The following is a 17,176-nucleotide window of genomic DNA, read 5'->3' as shown; positions in this document are numbered from 1 at the left end:
ATTGCTAAAGTCATGGTCTGCAGCCCAAGTGAGAAGAGCTTTGGCCCCAAATGAGCACCTTCAGCATCGTCTGTGGCCAAGACAATTATTAAACATTTCTATTTTAATTTAGAGAAACAATTAATGTGGACATTGAAAGTGATTGTCTGAAAGTACCTTTTATTGTTACTTCTTTTTAGGGTATTTTTAGATTTCAGAGACATTCACATTCCTGTCTTCGTACTCTTGATCTTGCGCTGAGTAAAAAGAAATAACATTGTTCCTTTATAACTCTGTCCTCTTTGATCATTCATGAAATATGGCGTCACCTATCTGCATGCCAGGCCAGCCCCTTCAACCTTTCTCAAGGTGCTGTGATGGCCCCCAGGCCACTGTCACTCATGTGGCCAATCAGTCATCCTCATCAGCAGAATCTGACTTTATCTTAATGAGCTGTTGTTATTGTCATGAATGAATTGAAACTTCACCCATAACTAAGAGTTCCTCATTACATTTACCCACCAAGAGAGGAAAAAAATTCACAACGTAAAGGAGGTGCAGAAGGTTTCATCAGTTTTTGATCCAATACTGACACCACAACCTGACATTGTGACCCTGTTTCGTATTGTTCATGCTCGTTGTCATGCTTCCCATTGTCACATGCCATTTCTGTTTGCTAGGTGTGTGTTTGTGTGTGGAGGAGGTTTATTACAGACATGCTGCTCAACTGCTGATTCTCAATGGCGGAAAGAATTCAGAACAGGACCTGTGCCAACTGGGTGCCATTATTTACAGGATGACAGACAAAAACACAGGAAGTTCAACTGAGACACCAGTCTGTAGTCTCATTTATGCAATTTTAAGATTTACAATATAAATTCAAAGTTAGGAAATTTTCATATTAATTATTTTGTGAGGGATATTTTACAGTCAAACCATTTTGACTCAAACTAATTAAATATACAATATTAAAAAGCATTCCACATTTCACTGGTCAGTCAGATAATACTTATTCCACTTTCACAATAAAGCAATAAAAAAGATCACTTTAGTTGTTTTTTTTTTAAATAAAAAAGCAAAATCAAATCAAAACACAAACTATTCAATATTATTCTAACATAAAAATATAAAAAACAACAAAATAATTGAATAAATTCCTTAACAAATATAAAACCCAAAGAAAATTAAACAAAGAAAAAGACAAATCAGAAAAAAATAAAAGGAGACCAAAAAACTGTAATTAAGAAGGCAATGTGTTCCAAACCCTGCCTTTTATATTTGCTTTAAATACTTTATTGATTTATCAGTCAAATTTAACCTTCACTGATGCACATTTCACAGTTTGAGCTTTTTATGGGATTAATTGACAAAAGTCCTGAAAAAGTCTTTAAGATTGTGTTGCTTTTTAAAATGCTGTATAATTTTCAAACCAAGTTTTGTGTAAAAAAAGGGGCAAGGTAACATTTTATGTTATTTTAGAAGTCCTTCATTTAATTAAAGCATCTAAGAGAGAAATTCATAGATGATAAAAATCATAATATCGACATTTTAACATTTTCAAAAGAACATATAGAACTATAAATGAAAAAGTGCAATATGAAAATAAAACTATGGCAACTCGTCTTTATGGCTTCATTTACTCAGACATGTACTGTTCTACAGCACCCTCTTGTGGTAAACATTATAAAAAAAGATTATAACCCAACACAAAGCATACACTTTGACCAAAGTAAAACATTATAAATGCTGGTACCACAATATTTTAGGTCATGGAAAGACCTGAAAATTCTGACAAAACTAAATAAGTTATGTCCAACACTTTCTAGACCACTTAAAAGAGGAGATTGTTTGTTAGGCATTTCCTATTTGTGGCAAAGTAAACAAGACAAAAACAATTACATATTTCCTGAGGAAGCTTTACCATGGATCTTTGGAGGATTTTTTGACGTTTCCACTAGCAGAAATGTCTGAACGTGGGTCTTCTTAGGGAATAAACAGCTCGTTTTATGTCAGGCCTCTTTATTGAATCGAGGAACGATGGTCCTGCGATAAGTCCGTCTCTCTGAGATATTGCGTTTAACTTTGATTATTGTCGGAGGGGCCAGATCAAGGTCCAGGGAAGGACTAGAGTAAGACCTTTTAAGCCCAGTTTCCTCCTTGTCTTCCTCCTCCTTGCAGTCTGCACAGGCAGCCTTGTCGAACAGGTTCAGGTTGGCGTTGTCCAACGCCTTGTCCTCCGTCTTCTGCACGCTCTTCCAGGCTTCCAGCACCTGGATGTAGGTCTCATAGCGACAGACCTGTGGTTTAAGAAGAAACACTGAATGACCAGTTGAACATTACATACTTATGTTTAAGCTCTCACAGCAGACTCCAGTACCTCGTACTGCAGGTACTCGGTTCTCACACGTTGTTCCTCCAGATCCCTAGCTTTAGCCTTTTTACTGTCTGGGGGGTTCTCCTGCTGATACAACAAGTCAGCTTTGAAGGAATCCAGCTTTCCCGAGTGACACTGTAGCTGACGTTCCTGCATAGGGAAAATAACGGGAAAGAGGACAAAAGCTATAATTCAGACCCTCTCTTTATCTGATTTTAAATGCTAGTTTACTTGATTTCAGGTGTTTTCTGTAGCATCAGGTCTTTGGAGTACATGGTGACAGTGCCTTATAAAAGTATTCACATTTTCCACATTTTGTCACATTACTACCACAAACTTGAATGTATTGTTTTAAGATTCTATGTGACAGAGCCCCACAAAGTTATGCATAATTGTGAAGTGGAAGGAAAATGATAACTGGATAAAAGGGATAAAATAATTACACAGTGTTAAAATAACCATTTTATAAATGCCATTTTCGCTGCTTCTATTAGAAATCCTGATACTTAAAAATCTATTACCTTATTAAATGGTAGGTATAGTGTTTCTGTTCACATCTGTTAACTTCAAACGTTGACTTTGGCTCTTATATGGAGAACTTCTGCATCACATTTACTGAAAATAATATTTTTTAATTTCTCTAGATTGACATAGAAAAGTCTATTGCAACACAGGGTGAAAAGCAACACATTTGTCAATGAAATATAATGAATTTAAAACCAAATTATTGCGAGGTAACTTATAATTTCTTATCAAAGAAGACTGAAATGCATACCAGAGGGTGCGCAGACTTTGAAGCGGGAAGGATTGGCCGGAAGAACCTCCTCTGGGAGCCGACAGCAGCAGGGAACGGAGGAGACGAGTGAAGAGCTGAAACCAAGTTGATGCGGCTGATCCATGAATTCATCTCTGCTTTGGATCTGAGAGAAAAAGAAACCAAACACTCCATTTGGTATTGTTAATTTATTTGGATCAAACAGAGACGCAAACTCGCACTGGAGATTTTATGTGACTTACGGGGCCTGGAAGAGAAAAACCCTCCAATCGGCCATCTGCAGGCGGAAAACATGCGGCTTCTTGGTGTAATCAGCTGCCGGCTCAGCCAGGGAGTGATGGACTCCTACCATGTCCTCGTTCACTGGCTGATCTCTGCGATAATCATCCTGACGCACAACAAAGACAAGTCAAGGTGAAGTAAAAGAGCTACGTGATGTTTGGAGAAGCAGGAGCTGAGTCACTGACCTTCTGTAAGTAAAGGGTCATTCCTTTCAGAACTCCAAAGAAAGTTTTCCATCCCCTTTTCCCCCAGGGAGCTGTCACAAAAACACAACATTCAGTAGGTTCGTTACATCAGAACAACTATTGGGGATCTAAAATATGTCTGTAACATTATCAAACTGCTCAAGAAGCCCACTTGAACTATTATTAATTATCTTCAATGTTGTGTACTTATATAAGTAAATAACAATACATGTATGGTAAATTTAACTTCTTTCAATTAATCAACTGCTGATTTAAGATTATGTATTTGTTCCATATTAGTAATCTTAGAGCAGGAGTGTCCAAAGTGTGACCCACTGGTCATTTTTGGCCCTCGGAATGATTTTGTTCGGCCCACAAACACAATTTCAGGATGGTACCAATGCGCCCCGCCAGCAACGGTTGATGCTTATACTTTGTTCATTTTTTGGGGCAAGATTTTCCCTGATACAAGGCCGTCCAAAAAGATGTGGACAAATCAAAATCCTCCTAAACGGTAAAATGTTAGTTACAACACAAAGTGTTTCTATTTTATTAACCGTTTTCAGCTTTCACTTTCCTTTATGCTCTAAAGCAGACTTTGGTGCATCCATTCATACTCCTTTGTTCTTTTTTTGTATTATTATGGGTGTAAATATGAAAAAAAAAAAGTCTGGATGCCCCTGCCTTCAAGAATAATTTGATTGGATTCCTTAAAACATTAAAAGGACCTGTTGTTAAGCCAATATATATATATATATATATTATATATATCTAAAACATTTCAAAGTGGCTTCTTTACACTAAGTGCTAACCTTAACCTAATTCTTGAAATAATGTTTGGCCAAATTTGACTTCTGCTGAAAAACATTTTTTTGCAAATCTTTTGCTTTCAAAAGGTGGAGAACAGACCAACCTTTACCTCTGATAGGCTAGGTGTGCTGGGCAATTCAACCGCGTTCTACATTTGCAGCTTTAGTCTGCTCCAGATTTTTTGTTAAGACTAAAATCAACCAAACAGTGAAGCATAACCAACACTGTAAAAAAATCAGCTATAATGAAATTTATTGACAAAGTTTTGGTCAGTCAGTCATTTCAGTCATTTTCTACCGCTTATTCCATAGTGGGTCACGGGGGAGCTGGTGCCTATCTCCAGCAGTCTATGGGCGAGAGGCAGGGTACACCCTGGACAGGTCGCCAGTCCATCACAGGGCAACACACAAACAACCACACACACAGTCATTCATACACCTAAGGGAAATTTAGAGAGACCAATTAACCTAACAGGCATGTCTTTGGACTGTGGGAGGAAGCCGGAGTACCCGGTGAGAACCCACACATGCACGGGGAGAACATGCAAACTCCATGCAGAAAGACCCCAGGCCGGGAATCGAACCCAGGACCTTCTTGCTGCAAGGCAACAGTGCTACCAACTGCGCCACCGTACAACCCGTGCAAAAGTTTTGGTATTATAGCCAAAGTGTGGTTTACGTATATGTTCAGCACCACTTCTTTGCAAAACAGCACAAGATCAGTCAGATTAGATGGGGAGTCTTGCCACATTTCCCAATAGGGTTTAGGCTTGAACTTTTACTAGTCCATTCTAACACATGAGTATGCTTTGATATAAACCAGTCCATTGTTGCCCTGGCTTTATGTCTAGGGTTACTCTCCTGCCGGAAGGCTGCATTAATGATGAGATTCCACTACGCACAGGTGGACTCTTTTCCTTGGGATGCACAGATTTAAAAATGCAGGCCGATATCGATATCTGATATTAATATCGCTGTTATTGCCTATAACCAATATTTTACACATATTACATATCATATATATTTCACTACCCTTTCAACACTGTGAAAATACAACCACACCGCTGAAATTGCTTCTCTGCTTCAGTTAAACACCCTATAGTCCTCCACTGCATCACTATAACTGTCACATGCCCTGACAAACATCACATGACCACCCCCACCCCTCCAGAAACACATACGCAAGTAGCAACAAGATGGTAATAAATATCAGTTATTAATATCAGCCCAGTTTTACTTATTGGAATGATACGTTAAAAAAAATATCGGCCGACACCGATATTAGTGTCAATGCCGATATTATCATGCATCCTTACTTTCTTTATTAACCAGGTGGCTTCTGAAACCAATTGGTTGTACTGGATTTATCATTTTTTGTAGTGTTCAGATTTCTTTTTGTAAAATAAATTTGAAATCCATGTTTATTTATCTTCCATTTCAACAATGATGCACTACTTTGTGTCTATCAACATGTAAAACCCAACAAAATGCATACAGGTTTGTGGTTGTAACGTCACCAAATATGGAAAAGGTTCAAGGGGTGTGAATACTTTTGCAAGCAACTGTACATGAACGGGAATATGAAAGGTAAAGTTTAAAAATATGATCTTAAAATATAACTTGTTTCACGGACACCAGTGTAACTAGTTTGTTTGTCACTCTGACCCCTCATCACCCGACATCTGCTACAATCTCTGATTTTGCCATCACTCCAAGGTTTTGTCTTTAGACAGTTCGTCCCACTTACTTCGCTTTCCATTGATGTCAGCATGCAGCTTCCTCTGCAAGAATCCTTGTTTGACCACAGAGGCCTTTTTGTCCTGAGGAACATCCAAGAATGGGTTGGATTTTAAACGCAGAGGAGCATCATCTCCTGCACTTTCGTCTACCAAGTTCTTCAGCTCCTCCTCACCCCTTAACCACAAGATCAAGTGAAAACATGAACGATGTGCCTGACTCATGGGTCAGATGATTCTTTTTCAGACGTGTTACTTACACAGCCCACTCCAGCGGTTCACTCTTGATGGAATTATAAAGACTCTACAACATGAATCCAAGAGAAAAACTTCAGTACTTTTGACACTTGAGGTTTAGACTTTAGCTATGAGAAGGAAAATGTGAATGATTTACTTTCAGCAGCTCCTTGCTGAAGTTCCCTCCCTCATTCATCCCATCCAGGTTGGTCACAAACTTAGAGGAAGACATGGATTTTCCTACATTCTGCAAACACACATACGATACCTTAAAAAAAACTGTACAACGCAGTGTCAAAAACTAACTGCAGAGGCTGTTTAGTCTTACCTGTCCATGCAAGTCAGTGTTGAGAAGCATCATAGCGCAGGTCAGAGCCAACACGGTCCCTGAGGACATCCAAAAGACCAATGATGTCAAACACAAAAGTTGCAGCTGTCTCTTTAAGCGTGACGCATGATTGTCTCACCTGAGGAGGAGTAAGAGTCGGGGTTGCACTCGTGGAAGCGGTTGGAAAAATGCTGCAGCACCCTTTCTCTCTCCTGGGTCTCCCCTATCAATACGACCACCTTCAGAAAAGATCTGGGGATGACAGAATGAAAGACGATTAAAGAATATGCTTAATGAAAGTGAATTCATAAGATATATATGTATATATACATATATATATATATATATATATATATATGTATATATATTTATTTATATTTAGAATTTTACCTGAGGGCTTGATCTAGAGTTTGGCTGTAGAAGTCAAAGAATTTGAGGTATTGCTCTCCAACAGCACGACTGAAGTCATTACTAAACACAGAAAAAAATAAATGTTTGTGTCAGAAAATAATATGAAGAAACCTTATAAAATCCTTGGATATAGCAGCTAGTCAATTTGAGGAATTCATGTATGGAAACTGCTAACAAAAAGTCAAATAGGCATTAATATGAATGGATCCTGTCTCACATAGAAAACTGTGATTTTTGAAACTCTTAAATACTTAGTGGACATGATTTGAAGTGCATCTGAACAACATATGTCCCAAATTAAATTTTTCAACCTCCGAAACTATTTTTTAACATAAATGTATGACCGAAATTAACAAATCTCAGGGACCTTCCAAAGATTTGATTTCATATATCCATACCTTTTCTGGATAAAATATTTGGATTTTTCCAGGACATTTAAGTACCACAAAACCTAGTAGGGTTTTATTAAACAAATGTTCCACAAACCATGAAATAACACATGGCTGAAGTTGGTCAGTGTTCATTTTGGCAGCGAATTAAATTTTAGTTCCAGATTTTTGACTAAAACATTTAGTTTTAGTTACAAATTTAAAGTCTACAGTATTTCTAGTTATAGTTGGTACATTTTAGTCGACTGAATTTGCTGTAAATTTCTGTACAGTTAGCTGAATATTGATCATTTAGAACTGAATTCAAGTTGCGGGTTGAAAACAACCATATTTGTATTTGGTTGTTCAATAGTTTCAACACCAGCCAATCACAAAACAGGACGTGCATTATATGCAAAGGTCTTATTATCTATAATTACAACTCATCTCTCCCTTCCAGAAGACTAAAATTAGATTACATTTCATCTCCCTCAGATATTTTTATCTTTATTAGTATTAGCTGAAAAAAATGGGAGTCATTTATGTCATAGTTTATTTATTTTTGTCTCTTCTTTACTTTGAAAGAAAAAAAAGGGCTATGATAAAAGAAAAAACTATGATGGAAGTTTTTGTAGATAAAATCAACACAGACTCTGATCCAGCAGCGAATAAATGACCATTTCACAGATTTCTATGGCACCTCCACAATTTTAAAATCCACTTAAGACTTGTAAAATCTAGTAGGGTTGCAATTAACGATTAGTGTGCTGATTAATTTATCCGTTGACCATTAACCAATTAATAATCACATAGCAAAAGGTGCTTAATAGGAGATTTTTTACAGAATTTGAACCAGATTAGGATAAAACTGTCCCAGTTAAGGAGTTCTGGGTAGAGCATATTTGCAGACAAAGAAGGTTATTCATCTTAAATGCAAAATGTATATATTTTTTGTACAGTTTTGGCTTAATTGCTGCTTAGAGTGGGTGGTTCTTTCGACAAATGGCATGTTTTAGGGTCTGCATTCTCCAGTTAATGAATATTCGATTACTAAATTAGTTGATGATTGTTTCAACAAACTGATTAATCAGGATTAGTCAGATTGACTGTTTCAGTCCTAAATTTTAGAGTTGATTATTCTCTTAGGTCCTTTTTTTTTGTTTTGATTGTAAAAAATTTCAACAATTGGGGCTCTCTAAACCAGATTCAGTTTTAAGAACCACATGTTATAATTATAAACCCTGATATAAGAGGGTTAGGAGGGTTATTTATTTGAATATGTGTGCATTTTTCAGTTTTATCTTATGCTGGGATAAAATCTACAAACATTTTCTGCGCTCACTTTTGTTACCTAGGCTTGGAAAACTAAAATCACTATTCCTTATTTTTCAAGACTGTAGGGACCACGCATCTTAACCCACTAAATATGATAAGCGGATTTATTGAGGGACATTTAAAAGAAAAATTCATTCATTCGACTGACTTATCCTGGATAGCATTTTGAATTCAGCCAAATTATGAGCAAATAAATGCTTCACCAGCATGATTAAGTAAATTTAAATCTTATTGAATTCCCTCTGAACAGACTGATCTGCCAAATGCTGCCAAACAAGTCTTTTAACCTCTTCAGTCGTAGCAGTTTAAGGCTTCCTTATTAATGACGGTAACATCCTCAGCAAACCTTTATACATGGACTAGGTTACCCACAGTATGGGCCTTAAACAGAAACTTTTAGTGTCTTTCGGGGCTTTGGGATAGCTTTCAGCAATATTAGAAAATAATACTCAGGATGTTTTCTTCAGCATCAGATGCAAAGACAGAAAACTTAAGGATTAATCAACACGTTATGCTAATGAGTTGCAAAATAGAAAGCATCTTGAAAAGCAGGAAGCTTTTTTAATGTTACTGTATAGATAAAACACACTAAAAACACTTTTGTCTCTTGTTTATGAATACAGCTAAGAGCATTTCTTTGTAAATGTTAACTCATCTGCATAAACAGAATGCTAATGGACTGATATAACTTTTAATGCTTATGTAAAAAGCTTAAAACTTTACATATGAGGAAGGAAAACTAAATATGTGTTGAATGATGTGTCTAAATGCATGCTTACTCTTTGTCTAGATGTTTCACCACATCTGAGCGTTGGATATTTTCCAGCTTAAAGAGCTGTTCAGCAAGTTGGCAGGCCTTGTCTCTCTCCACCTCTCCTCTGTTAATGTAAGGCACCACTGAATCATCATGTTTATCTCCATTAGCCACAACATCTAGTGCATTCCCATTGTCAGGAAAATTATCATCTCCTGTCTGATCCGGCATCTCAGCCTGTTGGTCCATGTGGTTTAACTCTGCCTCCTGGTTCTCCAGCGGAGCCTCAGTCTCAGGAGACAGCTGTTCTGCCATTTCTGACTCATACATCTTGTCTGATGGTCCAGGCTCCTCAGATGAGCAGGCCGTTTGCTGGGGCAGCTCGTTCTGCTCTGATGGATTACCTGCGACTGTGGACCCCTTAGCTTCATCACAAACTCTCTGTTCTATTTGATCCTCTGGAATTTCTAGAGTGGTTAACCGGTTTGGGGATGCCATCACTGGCAACTGGTCCATACGCTGCTCTGACTGATCGGAGTCTTCTGCATGCATCTGCTTGGGCTCTTCACCCGTTTCGCCTGATTCAGACGCTGAGCTTTCGGGCTGCAGTGAATCCACTCTGTCCTGATCACACTTCTGTTGCTCTGAAGAGTTTGACTTTTCCAGATTTTCAGCCTCTTCCACCCTCTCAGGGGAATTTTCTACGTCCTCAGCTTTCTCTGCCAGTTGTTCTGATACTTCCTCATTATTATCCTCGGACTCTGACAGTTCAGGGTCTACTTTCTCATCTACATCTTCACACATTTCTTCAGGCAGCCTAGAGAGATCGTCACCTAACCAATCCGGTGTCTCTATGTCATCCTTATCCCCTGAATGTTCCCCGTCCTCTGAAAGCTCCAGCGCTTGTAGATCTTTCAGCCTATCAGTTGGTGCGTTTATTCTGGTGTTGTCAGTTTGCAGCACTTCTTCATGTACTTCCCTAAAAGGTATCAATAAAGCATACATTGTGATTATTTTTTAAATTGCACAAAACTTTGTCACGAACTGTACATTGGGAGAAAGCACTGTTGATTCAACACCGAAATCTTTTTTAGGAAGGTGTGAAGATAAAAAAGAAAAAACTGTCATGTTAAACAGGAGGAAATGACAATGTGATGTGCTAACTTTTAGAAACAGGATGTGATCTGTGTTCTTGTTAGGCACAAAGGTGACTGCTTAGAGTACAATTAATTAATTTAAAATTCACTTTCATTTATGGTGTGATCCTTCAAGCAAGTAACATGCTCTTCCAACTTGAACCTGCAAAACGATTGCATTCAACTCCACATTTTTCTGCCATCAAATTATGATTATGAAAAATTAACACAGGAAAAAAAAAAGGCACACAGCACATTACACCATGGCATTACTTATTTTACCAAATGCTAAGTCAAAATGAAGAAGTTGTGCATGAAAATGTCCTTACTGCTTTTATAGGAATTCAGAGAGGAAGTAGCAGCTAGCTAATGGCAATTGAAAGCATAGGAAGCGAGTGTTTTAACGTCTAAAAAGAGTTTGCAGGTTTTAAGTATTCAGGGGAGTGTCGACACAAAGCCAAGATGGAAGGAAACACACAATTAGTTATGGTATGATAAACATCAGTAAAAACAACACGGTTTCACTGTTTTTAAAACAAAAACATATCATTTTTAAAAACTGAAATAATATATTGCTTATTACAAGTTTAATAAAGTTATCTATAACTATAATTTGTTGCCGTTTTAATTTGATACACAGAGTAAGCAAACATATTGAATAAAACATCCATTAAATGTTTTCTAGTGCCTAATGCAAAGAATATAAAACATTTTTTTTTTTTTTCTCTTAATAGAGGAACACAAGTCTAACAGTCTTAGATTAGCTGGTTAATTAGTCGAGTCATTTGCTCAGGCAAAAACCTGCACTTGGCTGCTTAACAACAATGCTATGTGGAGCTTTCCAACAGTACTTTCAAAAACAGGATTACTCTAACATTTCTATGACTGTTTGCGGTTTGTTTTGACCAGAAATATTTCCAAAAATACAAATTTGTTTTTCTTATAAGTGAGGGGAAACTGCAGTATGCTTCTTTTAGCAAGCTGACAGGCGGTGTGCAGCAAAAGATGTAGGATGGGCATTACTTCATTCAGCTGGGAAAAAAACTCTGGTCAGTTCAGCATTTTTAAAATGCTAAATGACCTTTCAACCATATATGCTTAATTTTAAAATTTGAGTGGATTTGAAACTTTTTAAAACATTTGTATAGCTTGATCCCGGTACCTGGCAAATGCCTAATTTCAAGGTACTCTACAGTGGGAAAGATGATTCAGAACAGGTAATTCAACACAATTCCCAGTCTTCCCAGGACTATAGGTTCATACCAAAGTCTTTCAGAGATCAAGCTATCTAAGGCTCCAACAACTTAAAGGCTTCATCTCAAAGTCTATCAAATATGACGTTAACAGAGTTTAGACAGAACAATTGGGAGTTCAGGTTCAGTACAATGACTGAACAACTGTGACTTGTTTGGAAGGGTTGAGACAATCTTTGCATCATCTAAAAAAATAATAAGTTACTTTTGATCAAACAACAAGACCATAGTGTCCCTTAAAGGGTGAGATTCAAAAAGATCTACACTTTATAACTGTTAAGCATGGTGGTTAAAAACATACTGATAACATGGATTAACTGGTCAATTGAGTCCAGTTTACCTACATTTCTTGGACTTTTACTGGAGTTTTAAACATATGGAAAAAGAACTAATTGTGTTATTTAAATACAAATATGTTCAAAAGGTCTAATTTGAGGTACAATTATTTTAAATGTTAAAATGTTTTAACAGATGAGTTCCTCATTCTTTCAGATAACAATGCTGACTCATTGGCAGCCATGATGAATCATTAGATCTTAATCTATTTTATTTTGAAAAGCTTGGTGTAAATTCTGTAATTTTTCCTTTCTCTGGGTTTACTGTCATTAGAAATTTCCTCTTCTCCGCTTTGAATGAACAATACTCACAGATAACTCAGAGAGGTGACAGTTTGTGCCTCCTCCCTTTCTTCCTTGTTGGAAACGTTGGTCAAACTCTGCTGTTCCTCAACCCCGCTCACGTCCTGATGCTCTTCCTGAGTTTCAACACAATCTGCTACAGATGGTTCCTCCTCGTAGGAAACAGCAGCAAAACTCTGCTGCTCTTGTCCCTCACTCTCCTTCTCATGTTCTTGTTCAGTCTCAAAACTATCGGCTAAAGCTGGTTCCTCCTCGTTGGAAACGTTGCTTGAACCATGCTCTTCCTGAACCTCGTTCCAGTCCTCCTTCGCTCCGTCACTCTCAACACCATTCATTGGGCTCTGTTCTCCTTCCGAGTCTTCTTGCTCACTCAGCAGAACGCCGACCTCTTGTTCCTTTTTTAGTTTCACATCTAAAAAGGCGTCCACTGCTTCTGATGAACATTGACTCTCAGTAGTTTCTGACGAGTCCTCGTCTGACGTTACAGACCATTCCTCGTTTTCTTCTGAATCTATACGTTGTGCAATTTCTAGAAGATTTGGCAGAAATGGTTAAATACGGTGAGAAAGTTAGGCCCCAGAAATGACAAGTAATTCCTCTTAAATAAAACCACACATGAAAAAATAAATCATGTCTAACTAAAACCAAAATGACAGAGCTGTTCTGTATTACTTACCATCATTACTTTCAAACTGCTCGGCTGCTGAATCTTCCTTTTCCTGTTTCGTAGGCTCTTTCACATCTACAGCATCACATGGCTATAAATTGCAACACAGACCACTGAATATGAGCTTACAGAGGAAAACTTGTGATTCCCTGCATATTCTTGGAGCTGCACTCATCTGACTAACATTATGTATGCTCGTTTACTCCCACATCTGCCAGAGACACAAATCAGTAACAAAAGGACTGGAAGCAAACTTAAAATTCAGTAAAATTATGGTTAATGACACATGGGACTGTCTGTATTCACTCTTAGACTTGGATTAACATTTCTCTAACAAGTAACAGCAGCAGGAAAAGGTCACTCCTCCTATTTTGAGCTTTCATACCTTAGAGTCATTTCCAGCACTCTCAGCAGCTGAGTTTAGAGGCTGTGTATCAACCTCATCTTGCTCCTCTTTGTCCTCCTGTTTGAACGGTACGACAGTAACATCTTGAGGCTGATGGTGATGAGAGAAGGAAGTGCTGCTTAGACTTGTCACACCCTCAGAGTAAAGCTCATTGGCCAAGCTGCTGTCAGTCATGAAGGAAGTCATCACTGCAGAGGAGTTGGGCATGTCCCATCCCACAGTGGCAAAAGAAAGAGAGGATCGTGTGCAGGTGATGGGCTGCAGAGACCACAAGGTTTCCTCAAACTGTTCCACCTCTACAGATTTGTGTGAGGCATTGTTCTCCTCCTCTGTCTGGTTTATCTCTGCCTCCTCACCAAACACCAGGTCCTCCTGTTCACCATTTATGCTCTGATCAGCTAAGGTCTGCGAGTCTTGTGGCAGTTCTGCTTCTACAACATCCGGCAGAGAAGTGCACAGGCTTTCCTCCTCCATTGGCGCCTCTCGGGCAGATCCGTTAGCTTTTGTGAAGTTTGGAAAGGGATGTTTAAGCTGTTTATCTAGAAAAAGTCCTCGCCTGCTGGATTAGGACTGATGCTTTTGCAAGGTGCCATCTCTGTTGGAGTTTTGAAAAAAAAAAAAGAAACACTTTAACTCAACCCTCAGATGAAACACCAGGACAAATATTTTCTGTTTAATTTGAATCAGCTATGCGGATAGATGGATGATCAAAAGCAGAAACAAAACTGGTTATGAAAATGATCTTTGATGCCTGTACAGACAACCTCCACGGGACGATTTAAATATCTGACAGACTCACAGCCATACAAAAACATTCATCAATATCACAAACTTTAGGATTTTATGTGATAGACCAACACACAGTAAAAGATTTGAAATTCGAATTCAAGTGTTTCACTGATAAAAATGAGCAAAGTGTTGCATGCGATCGCATTCAACTCCTTCATTCTGATACACCTAAATACATTTAGTGCAACCAATTGCCCTGAGACTGCCCTGTTCAATCCATCATCTAAAAATGGAAAGACCGGCATTAATCAGAAAAGCAGCCAAAAGGCCCGTGGTAGCTCTGGAGGCGCTACAGAGATCCAAACATGACAACTCTTAGTTATGCACTCCACAAACCTAACTTTTTTGGGAAGTCCCATTTGTAATTTGCCACAACCCATGTAGAAGAAGGTGCTCTGTTCAGATGAGACCAAAATTGTACTTTTAGGCCTACAAGCAATTTCCCATAGCAAAACATGGTGGGAATGCTTTCATTCAGCGGGGACAGAGATGGTCAGAGTTCTAGGGAAGATGGCCGGAAGTGAATGTACTTTTTAGATTTTTAATTGTAAAAGAAAAGTTAAGACATTTATCCTTTTCCTTTCACTTTGTAGTATTGGACTTGATCATCATCAATCATATATGCAGTTCTATGTAATTATTCGTCTAAAACTAGTGAAAGCTGCGGTTTTTTTTTTTAATCTTCCGAGTAATTTGTCGAATTCTGTGTTTCTACTGATGTGCAGTGCAACACACCTTAAAGTTAAATGGCACATAAGCTCATTTTTACTTCCTGACTACATAAAAAAAAAAAAAAAAAAAAAATCAGCCCAAGAAATGAGCACCAGAAGGAAACATAGTGAAGAAAACAGACAAAGATTCGATGGAGTGGGTGGGGTTCAAGGGCCGCAGTTCAACCGTTTTATCCTCTGTTTATCATTTTATCACCTCGGCACGCTGTGACACTTGCAGATTGATAAAATTGTCTGGCTTCTGAACTAGACTTCACACCGTGTTGTCAACCCCAACACCATCAACAGCCCATATCAAAGGAAAGTCACATCATAAACAAAACTTTTTTAGCGTATTATGATCTCAGCTGTAACAGTATCTTTCTTCTTATTTGCAAACGCTCATTTTAAAGACTTTTCTGTCTATCTTTTATTATTTCATTCATGTCATGTAAGCCAACATCCGGGACAGACCTTGACCACATTTCCTGTGTGGGTGCTCACTTCCTGTCAGGGTGCAACAAATGCTACAGGAGTTAACTAAGATTAACAAAGAAGAACACATTAAAAAAAAATTTAATATGGAAGATTGTATGCTTAGAGAAAATAAATTTTGTGTTTTCTAAACAGTAACATTGCTTTGAAGGTAATCAATTAATGTTTATAATAAAAAAAAGGAAATAATAGAAGACATTTTAAAAGAATTTTGGCCAGTAAGAAGGTAAAGTATAAATACACGATTTAAGTTATTAGAAAAAGGAGTTTCACATAACAACAAAGGTAATCCGCTTTGTACGATGTTATCTTTTCCAGCACTGTGGACTGTAAAACCTTAATGAAATCCTAATCCGAATATAAAGCTTTCTATAAGGGAAAGTTTTCAGTCCTGTTAAATAAAATGCACAAAGATATTACAGGAAACACAGAGCCCAGATACCACAGCAGCTTGTCTATATGCAGATTATAAAGAAAAGTTGCTACAGAATAGGAAGTTACTACAGCACATCACCAGTTTAGGAAGTACAAATTCAAAGAGTGATACCTGAAGGGACAAAATGAAAGAGGAACAACCTGTACAAGTTAAACTTGCGAAATTATTTGTAAATAATGATGCAGCATGATTTTAGATTTTCTCTGGGAATTTATTGAAACCAGAAAGTCTGTTTTAAAAAGCATCAGTAAGCATTGTACAGATATAACCTTAAGCAAGAAGTAGAACAAGAATATCTGTGGGAAGAATTTATTAGACTGTAAAAGTATGACTTACCCCCTCCAGGCGCTTGAAAGCAACATCATATGATCAGCCAGCTTGTGAGGTTTTAAGTCAAGACTTGTGGGAGGAAAAGCACCTCCGTGTTACTCTAGGTCTGCTGCTGTGCATTCACAGCCACCCCGAAGCATACCGGTAGCGCCAAAGTGACTGTGTTTGAACCTGCTCTGCTTAACAAACAAGCCACACATCTGCCCTCTTTAAGCCAAGACACCCTTCAGTCTCTTACACCACATAAAGGTGCATGCAAACTCTGGTCCTTCGTCTTTGAGCTTCCTGTCCATATCTGGAGGTGTGGTCTACCTTTTTTCTTGTTAGCCTCTCAGCAGCAAATTACAGGAAGGATGAGGGAAGAAATGAGAGTGGTAACAAAGAGGAAGAAAAGCTCTTTTCTGATTGGCAGATGACTCAGGAGCTTAAAAGACACCTGAGAGGCCTCAGAGCCCACGCCCACAAGCTTAGAGGTATGCAGGTGCACAGATACTGGCCAGGTAAGGGGAGTGGCCCAGCTTCATTCCTGCAAACAAACCAGACACAATGTGGCAAAACCAGATGTTACATTAAACTGGAATAAGTCATCATCTCTGCCTTTTTTAATTGGTCTACTAGCTTTAAAATGCTGGCAGAAAATCCAGTTTAACTCACACACATAAACAAATTCCTGACACTTTTAAATAAGAGTTAGTTGGAATCCTTTTTTGAAAGGTTTTGTCTAAATAAATAATTTTCTAAGA

At 38.0% G+C, this 17,176-nt stretch overlaps 1 protein-coding gene across 1 annotated transcript; it reads right to left on the bottom strand.

The window, feature by feature from the left end:
* Positions 1 to 1,214: 1,214 nt before the first annotated feature.
* Positions 1,215 to 16,709, bottom strand: LOC124873147 (PH and SEC7 domain-containing protein 4). The gene is made up of 16 exons (XM_047373679.1): positions 16,440 to 16,709; positions 13,653 to 14,268; positions 13,277 to 13,358; positions 12,610 to 13,129; positions 9,599 to 10,552; positions 7,096 to 7,176; positions 6,845 to 6,957; positions 6,706 to 6,764; positions 6,535 to 6,624; positions 6,401 to 6,444; positions 6,152 to 6,318; positions 3,596 to 3,666; positions 3,371 to 3,516; positions 3,129 to 3,273; positions 2,357 to 2,503; positions 1,215 to 2,276 (listed from the first exon to the last, which is right to left on the bottom strand). Exons 2-16 carry the CDS (start codon positions 14,145 to 14,147, stop codon positions 1,989 to 1,991), a joined length of 3,402 nt encoding a protein of 1,133 aa, XP_047229635.1. The 5' UTR covers positions 14,148 to 14,268; positions 16,440 to 16,709; the 3' UTR covers positions 1,215 to 1,988.
* Between the last annotated feature and the right edge of the window lie 467 nt (positions 16,710 to 17,176).

This window comes from Girardinichthys multiradiatus, chromosome 8, assembly GCF_021462225.1.
Source record: "Girardinichthys multiradiatus isolate DD_20200921_A chromosome 8, DD_fGirMul_XY1, whole genome shotgun sequence".
NCBI classification, from domain to species: domain Eukaryota; kingdom Metazoa; phylum Chordata; class Actinopteri; order Cyprinodontiformes; family Goodeidae; genus Girardinichthys; species Girardinichthys multiradiatus.
The sequence above is the reverse complement of the archived record's forward strand: the minus strand, read 5'-3'. Positions and strand labels throughout refer to the sequence as shown.

What these genes read in the sequence shown, in the direction of transcription:
- LOC124873147 (XM_047373679.1), bottom strand. Translation starts at nt 14,147, where the DNA reads ATGGAGGAGGAAAGCCTGTGCACTTCTCTGCCGGATGTTGTAGAAGCA. An exon ending in ACTCTAGATCAAGCCCTCAG is followed by an intron (nt 6,958 to 7,095) that starts GTAAAATTCTAA and finishes TGTCATCCCCAG; the next exon opens with ATCTTTTCTGAAGGTGGTCG. An exon ending in ACACTGACTTGCATGGACAG is followed by an intron (nt 6,625 to 6,705) that starts GTAAGACTAAAC and finishes GTGTGTTTGCAG; the next exon opens with AATGTAGGAAAATCCATGTC.